Source organism: Schistocerca nitens, chromosome 5 (genome assembly GCF_023898315.1).
Source record: "Schistocerca nitens isolate TAMUIC-IGC-003100 chromosome 5, iqSchNite1.1, whole genome shotgun sequence".
NCBI classification, from domain to species: domain Eukaryota; kingdom Metazoa; phylum Arthropoda; class Insecta; order Orthoptera; family Acrididae; genus Schistocerca; species Schistocerca nitens.
Genome location: NC_064618.1, coordinates 685461578 through 685470232, shown reverse-complemented (window position 1 = coordinate 685470232; position 8655 = coordinate 685461578). Strand labels below are relative to the sequence as shown.

Below are 8655 nucleotides of genomic sequence, written 5' to 3'. Positions count from 1 at the left end.
TAATTAATTCGAAGAGAATAATTTTAGGAACATTGTTTCAAACATTCTTTTTATTAGATTCAATAATCTGATTATTAAATCCTAGCATATTTGCAATATTATCTTCTTTGATATCCATATACAACTTAACATCACTGTCAATAGTAACTCTACTTTAAATTTCATCAGCTTTAATGCGAATACTTGGCTTTTTTGAATGAATAAATTTTTCTTAATTTCTATCGTTTCTCCATTGTGATAAGGTTGATTACTTTTTGAAGGAATATTTGGAGTTAAAAAGTTGTATAAAAACCAACTAATGTAACATTTTTACAAGTTTCTCTTATTGGAACAGTTAATCTTTTTTCAAGAACAGGTGACTTATCGCTAAACTGAAATAGACAAACCATTTATACTACTAAAATTTTATTTAAATAAATGACAGATTGGAAACCAAAAATAAGAATTCCAAAAAAAGAATCCGAAAGTATACATGGTCAAGTTTTATCTGTAGCCCTATCCTTGGCTTTACACCTTTTGTGCTATTTCTTTACAGAGACCACATACCATGGAGGATTCGCCCAATTACCAACTGTTCGACTAGGTATATATCTATCCAGCGCTTGGTCAATATTTTTAAATTTTATTTTATTTTTAATATGAGCCACATCACATGCTCCCACCCCAGAGCTGTACACTTTGTGTTCTACCGTTAGGTTTGACACCACTGCATCATTACCTAGGTTATTGAGAACGTAAATCTTCCTATGTGTTTGAGTTGCCCTTTGTATTTACAATGATTATTACTACAAAACTGGCTAATGCCAGTTTCCATATAGAAATCCTCCAAACGGGCATGTCTGTTTATTGCAATTCACAAAATGGAAGTGAAGCATTGTCTTAGCAGCCCTGATGTCAGATTGTGTAGTATTACATCATGAATTGATGTCTGTTTAGTGTGTACAACAAATGAATAAATTGGCTTTTGAAAAAATTAACATTATTAAATGATAGTATTGTATACTTGGGATAAACCAAATGAGGTTGCAAACTTTTGTTTTATTTGGGGGAGTCCATTCTCCCAAATAAAAGACCTGTTTGCAACCTCATTTCGTTGCAAATGGATTCTCCAGTGTCCACCTGACCGTCCTAATTTAATTTTTTCTTTGTTTCCCTGATTTTGACAAATGTGACACAGCATTCTTCTAACGGCTGGGCATGGTTTTTTGTTCAAGGGACCTGTGCACAGATTATTCATATTCTAAGGTCACGACTGAATATATCTCATTTATGTTACATTTCTTGTGCTTTATCTGTAATTCCGAGGTATGTTTAACACCCTTGTAAAAGTGATCCAAGGATGAATTACGCTAGTACTGGTATTACTATTAAAACAGAGCTGTTGAGATCCTCTCTGCTATATTTGGTTTGCTATCGTTTGTTCCAACGCATGTTATACAGAACCGTACAATATTTAATATATATTGTCAACTATAACTTATAAACAGCATAAATAGCGGTGATGACAAAATTTTTTGGATGACATACGAAAGTGCCTACTCTTTTTATCGATCTCCGCATTCTCCTAACCATAGATCATAGAATGGTCTATGCTCTTAGCTTTGGCGATATGACTGTGAACGAAGATCTTTGATGTGTAGTTTTCTTTCGGTGTATGTAGAATCTTTGCAGAAGCGTTTTCTGTGCAAAGTTGTTTCTATGTTTACAGTTTTGTCGATGTTTGTTTATGTTTGTATAATTTTGCAGTGCACTGAATGAAGCAGAATTCTTTTAGTGATTTGGTGTTGCTGTCACGTTGGGGGCACAATTTCTTTTCGGTAACGAAGATATTCAGTATTATACAGACATGGTTAAATTATCATTTCGAGCACGAGCTCTTGATGCAACAAAGCCAATGCCAATATATTTGGCAGAAGAACTGCCTGATTTGCCCGATTATACTGCAATTAACAGAGCTGTACCTCAAATGCCTAGCGGTATGGAAAAAGAAGAAGAAAGAGAGCATCATCTACAAAGAGCAATATGCAGTGGGCTTATTATTCCAACTCCTGAGGTGCATGACATTGGAGACGAAGAAGTATACAATGAACTGTACCCAGCAAACTTCGAAATGCCAAGGCAGCTTATTAGGATGCAGCCTATTGCAATGGAGCAGGATGTCATAGAGTATGATATGGACTCAGATGACGAGATATGGCTTAAACGCACCTCGAAATTGGATCTAACACCAGTAAAATTTGAAGAAATGATGGATAAATTGGAGAAGGCTTGCGGGCGAACTGTTCTGTCGGCTGCTGAGGCCAAGCGATTGCTAAAAGAAGACGAAGATTTAGCTATTGCTGTTTACGATTATTGGTTAAACAAACGGTTGAAATTGCAGCAGCCGCTAATACCAAACGTAAAAACAGAACACAGGTTAGGTTCTCTTCCAAACAATCCCTATGTAGCTTTTAGAAGAAGGACCGAAAAGATACAGACAAGGAAAAATAGGAAAAACGGTGAGACGTCTTATAAGAAAATGCTCAAACTGAAAAGAGATCTCAGCAGAGCTGTCTCTTTGCTTGAGCTTGTTAAACGCCGCGAGAAAACTAAGAAGGAGGGCATTCGTCTTACTTTCGAGATATTTAAAAAGCGTTACGAAGCTAGTGACTTTTCTGGCCAATTGTTGGAAGAAGTTTCAGCAATGAAACAAGCACAGCCTAAGTTTACATCTCCTTTTTCGAGTCAGTTTGGTTTAAGTGCACATGATGGTCGTAAAGGAAAGATGATTGGAAGTGATGCATCTCTTAAAGTCAAGCGACATTACAAGAAAAGGAAACATAAAATGGGAAGCTCATCAGGTGCAGGGCTTTCGATTGGTGGTGATTATCTTCATTATGGTTCCTCATCAAAACTGCATGATATTGGCACTTCAGGTGATGAAATTGATAGTACAACAGCAAGGACTATGGCTTTAACAGAATCAACTGTTTCAGACGAAGAACAAGATCTCTGTGAAGGCCCTTTTGCTTTCCGTAGGAAGGAAAACTGTTATTACCATGCTTCATTGTGTGGTACCTTCAACAGCCGCAACAGCACGAGTAAAGATTCGACAGTTGTATCGAATGCTGCAGGTATTAGTAAAATTCGGTGCAGAGTAGGAAGAGGAGGGAGGATTATATTTGACCGAGGGGATGTTTTATCTCTCCATGATGACGATTCAGTGGGACTACTTCCTAACAATTATTCAAGTTATAAGGTGAAACCATTGTCTGTGTTAAATTTTAAGACTGATTCCGAAGTTAGTAGCGATGAAGAGGAATGGCTCCCTCGACCAGTGAATGATAGTGACAGTGATACAGTGTTTGTGACCCTGTTGCAGAAAAATTCAGATGGTGAATTCGATGCATCAGCATTTTCTGATGTAGCATATAGTGAACAAGAGGCTTTCACGGAGGACGAATGTGAAAATAAAAGTATTAGTGATCAGACTGACCCATTACAAGTGATTATAAATGGTGGAAAGGTGTCCTATGAAGACAGACTTGTTGACAGAATAGGCTGTTCATATTTCAGTGTAGATTCAAGACCGAGTGTTGCTAGTGCATTAACTGCTCCTGTAGCGGTGCTGCCGTCGGCTGAATCATATTCTAGTTCTGCTCTCCCAATGCAAGATGTTGCTGTAAAGACTGAAACTCAGCACTAAAAATTTTTAGTGGTTATAATTTTCCCCTTACAGGCCCTTACTACATTGTTGCACATCCCCATGGCTCCCATGATTTTATGAAAACATTTATTTAAAAATATTCAGGAATAAAGTTACAAAATTGTTATGTTGGTATTTCAAAATCTTGGAAGCATGAATGCAAGATTGTGATAAGTTGAGTAAAAAATATGTGCTGTGTTTGAACTTGACATTGGTTTGCTGCAGAGCAGCTGTTCAAGGAAGCATGAAAAACAACTCCAGCTTTGTAAAGGCTCTTGTCAAAGAGTAGGATTTTTTCCCTTGCTCAAAAATATGGCTCATGCTGAAGAGAAAGTTCCTTATTATAATTTTTAATTTGATAATGAACGTTTTTAGTGATCCAGTAAAACAAGGCAATTTTAAGTTACAGTTACTCAACACTTACTAAATTTTATCGTGTATTTTATAGAAAGCAATTTCAGATTACAGGTGAAAATTAATTGTTATGTGCAATGATGTGTTTAATCTCTGTGATTAATGTGAAAGCTTTATACTTCTGCGCCACAATTTTTATGATTATTTTGGCTTTTGAGGGAAATATATTTTTGCAATGGGAGAAATATGAAATGCGTTACTTACTGACTTTCATTAAACATTGTTGACTTAGAGCAAGTGCCAGAATACAACTGTAATAAATAACACATTGTTCGATGATATTTGAGCTAGGAAATAATGACAGCAGATAAAAATAGGATGAATGATGGCTTCAGAAACAAAAAAGTCATGTTCTTATGGTCTGGACAAACACTATAATTGGTAAATGCAGTTGAGGAATTTGTGCATACTGTGTATTTGTAACATCAAAACAACAGTTCCGTTCTTGAACATCATTTGATGACAAGCAATCAATTGTTGAAAATACTAATGCATGCTGGGGTCTTCATATCTAGTCAATATATAAAAGTATTGTTCTCTACATTATGCCCCATATTTTACTTTACTTTACACTGTGGGATCAATTGTTATGAATTTTTCTGTTTGTCACACAAAACTGAATTCAGTATTAACTGGAAAGCTTCTGATTTTTAAAAATGTGCCTAAGGAAACTTCAAAATAAATTTAACAGTGCAATGTTATTTGTATAATATGTACTAAAGGTGCGCAGTACTACTTCATCTGTCATTTAATGGTCCTGAAATAATTATTATTTTGGGTTTTCAGAGCTTTCTAAGTTTTAACATCTTGGCAGATTATTGCAGTATAGAAAGATGACATTTGTGATTAATAGATCTTTGACTTCTAATTGCATTGCATTGCTGTTACATAGTAGTAGTGCAATCTGGCAAGAACTGCGAATTAAAATGTCAGAGTTTCAAATGTACGGTGTCATTATTTTATTAACAACTAATCTCCGAATATGCATACATTTGTTTTGTTGGTGCAGGGTAATGTTGTATCAAGTGGAGTGCTTCAGTGTGGAAAGCATGACATTTATTGCCAATAAGGATAACTATTTATTTGTTAAAAATGTGATATTTATTATTAAAGGGACAGTGGTTCAAAGGTATACAATCAACTTTTCCTTGCACTGCTCTAGATGATAATGAATATAAAATCATACTGGGGAAAAGTTGATATGTTGTGCCATTTATGAAGTGTTTGTAGTCCTGGAAGCAAAAATACTTGTTCATGAGATTTAACAGATTAGAAGGAGAACACTGTGCATATGCTCAGATTAGAATATCAAAATGATTGATAGCTTGTTCCTTATTGGGCAATACATGCACTTTCTGTTCTTTCCCCCATTGTCATGTTGACCTAGTATCTCGGGTGCCAGATACTAGTCAGGCATAGATGATGACACGTAACTCATCATTATTGTTAGTTTCTACTGTTTACTTTGTTTCTGTGTGCAGACAAAAGTGAAGTTGCTCTTCCAACTCAGTAAAATGTGTTAACTGTGAAGATGTGATTGTATCTAGTACTGACCTGCTGCTGCCCCAGGTTTACTGTGCCCATGGGCAGCGACAAAACAATTACTTTGACCCCTGTGATGCTCACACTGTACTAAGAGAGACATTAAGAAATGGAATTGTTGTGTGTGTGTGTGTGGGGGGGGGGGGGGGGTGCGCTAATGCGCGTGTGTGCATGTCATGCTGGTTTCTTTGAAGAGGAGGGCCCATTTTCCTTCCTCAAACCAAACTTGTGCCTTGCCTCTAATGACCATGTTGTGAATGGGACATTAAAGCCTAGTCTTTCTTCTTTTCTTCGATGTAAATCACTTTGTCTTTCTAATCAAGGCATAATGGACATAACAAAAAGAAGTAGCAATTAGGAACTGAATGCTCTACCGTAGAGTGTGAGCACAGAAGAAAGAGTTGTGACAACAGATGAAAATATTATGGTTTTTGGGACACTAAGTTCAGAAATGTTGGAGTAGGAGAGTGTTGCAGTGTACACTGATGCATAAGAAGAAAATTTCTGGACTAGGAGGAAAAGACGGCAGCTTGTTAAACTGACAATTAATTTGTACTATAGCAGAAATCTGAGATGCTGTAGAGAGTGTAGCATCTAAATGAGTGTGTAAGGAAGTACACTAACTGGATTGAGGTTTTTTTATAAGTGATTATATACTTTTGAGGTACAGCATGCACGTGTACAGTTTGAACTGTAGCACTATCAGTTATTACTTTATATAATGCTACCTGACCCATAAAAGATTTCTTTTATCATCTAGTGGTTGATATGTCATATTGTTCAAAAGCATATTCATGCATCCATTAATACTGTGTTCTTCATTATTATCGAAGACATAGTATTACCTAGTGCTGTAAGGGTGCATAAATGTTGTTTACTAATTTGTTTCAGTATCTTCTTCACCACCTCTTTTGTAGCACCAACAGGTTGGAGGTGTCATTGCAGATTTTCTTATCTTACCACATAGCAAGTATATTTGCCAGCACATCTGTCAAAGTAATTTGAATGATTCCTCCAGGTCCAAGATCCATGGTGAATCGTTCTTCCTAGTGTAAGACCTGTGGGACGCAGGTCATAGTCATTAAGTTTAATAACAAATTGCAGCGCTATCTGCCAACAGTTCTACTACATAAACCCAACTACTCCCTTGTTATTTTGCCTCTTTGTCTCCTCTCACTACCACTCTTTGCTTTCATGTTGTTCAATCAAATGGCCTACATTTTGCTTTCATGTTATTTGATCAAGTGGCCTACATTTTTTTTAAGCTCCCGTGCCCACTTTCTGCTGTTCCTGTCAAGGTATACATAGCATAGTAAAGCAGGTGATTGGTAATTAGCTATTGTTAAACTGTTATAAATTGTTTGTGGTTACTCAATATAAGCTTAACATAGTCAAATTAACAGAAAAGCCACTACTTCAAAGAATGTTGCAGCCCGTGTTACTTCATCCAACAACAATGTATATCTACTGTTCTACTCTTCCTGCTGCTCCAAAGCAACACTGTCTCTCTCCTGTTCTAATCTTATCTTTGCAAGTTCTTGTCTTTCTTGGTGTTTGACACTACCTATCAGATGACTAAATTTGGATTAATATTTGTACTTTACCTATGAAGTACAAATTTCTGTTTCTCTTTCACTAGTTACTCTAGTGAGATAACTGGCAGGTGCTAATTGTTAGAAGACAGTATAATTCAGCATAAGACATTAATGCTGCAGATTTGTCCCATACTGCTGACTGAATGATGGCATCAGCCTTTACAGGAATTAAATACTGTGCAGAATTGTATCACCTTGAACCACTCTTTGTTTTGAAAGAACCAAAACACTGATTCATGTGTCTTCTGTAACTAAAATACTTATTTTTCAATGTTAGAAAAGGGCTATAGTCATTGTTAATTTTTTAAAAAAAGCCAGTTCTTGATTTGTGATGGTGCGCACCAGTACCACATGCTGGTACCTCCAGTGTAAATAAAATCAGAATCACAGATTTTGAGATTTGATATGATACAACTTTATTTTTCACCACTATACATTTTGTATTCACACTTTTAAAATGCACAAAAAAGCATTAAAATAATGTTTTAAGAAGTCTGGATTTCAAAAACACTTTCCTGGAAGATCAGAGTACCAGAACTTCTTATTTACAGATCAATCACTGAAAACAACTATTACATTGTGCTGCATTAGTATAGACTCTGATAGGCAAAATGGCTATTCAGACAACAGTGAGCTTTAGTCTGAAGTTAACACTGACAAACTGATAAAATCTGTGTGAACTTTAATTGAAACTGTAGATGAATCTATTATGAGCAAGATGGAATCATATCAGTAGTCTTGCTTCCATTTGTACAAATAATATTGAGGTTTTTCTTTTACAACTAGAGAATATTTAAGGTTGTAAGTTTATTAATATGTTCTTTATAGTAACCTATATGTCAGTGTTGCAAATTCATGTTTTGTTTTACAGAAATATGTTCAGTTTTTAGGATGCACAATTTTTATGTCCTCAAACAGTATTGTCTTGAGAGCAGAATATGTCCTGAGATACTTTAGATATTGTCTGTTGATACGCTCCAGCTTAAACATATGTGGTGGATGAAAGGGGGAGGGGGTATGTATGTACTTGCAATTAGATCATTTTGCTTTCACTTGGATGTATACACTTGTTAAACTTCATAGTTAATGTATGAGCCAGTAGCAGATGTCCTTTGTGCTCCGTGGAAATTATTTGATTGAAAACTCAAAGGTTATGTATGTATTATTTGTTTAGGCAGTAAGAATGAAATGACTAGTGGTTATTTTATTCTGTGTAATGGATAAAAGTTTTACATCATTAAGAATGGAATTCTGAATATAGGATGTGCTGTTGTGTGGTTTTGAGTTGAGCATGATGGTGTTTCTTATAATGTCCTGTCTACACCGTCATTGTTAGTCAATTTGTGGAACTGTTTTCAGATATAGACAGTAACATCTGGGCTTTGTCAGCAGAAAATCGAAGTAATTTTAAATAACTAA

General features: G+C 35.7%; 1 protein-coding gene across 1 annotated transcript; it reads left to right on the top strand.

The window, feature by feature from the left end:
* The first annotated feature begins 1670 nt into the window (after positions 1–1670).
* On the top strand, positions 1671–5090 carry LOC126259358 (enhancer of polycomb homolog 1). Its single transcript, XM_049956091.1, has one exon. The coding sequence runs from the start codon at positions 1847–1849 to the stop codon at positions 3683–3685; it is 1839 nt and encodes a 612-aa protein (XP_049812048.1). The 5' UTR covers positions 1671–1846; the 3' UTR covers positions 3686–5090.
* Positions 5091–8655: the final 3565 nt, after the last annotated feature.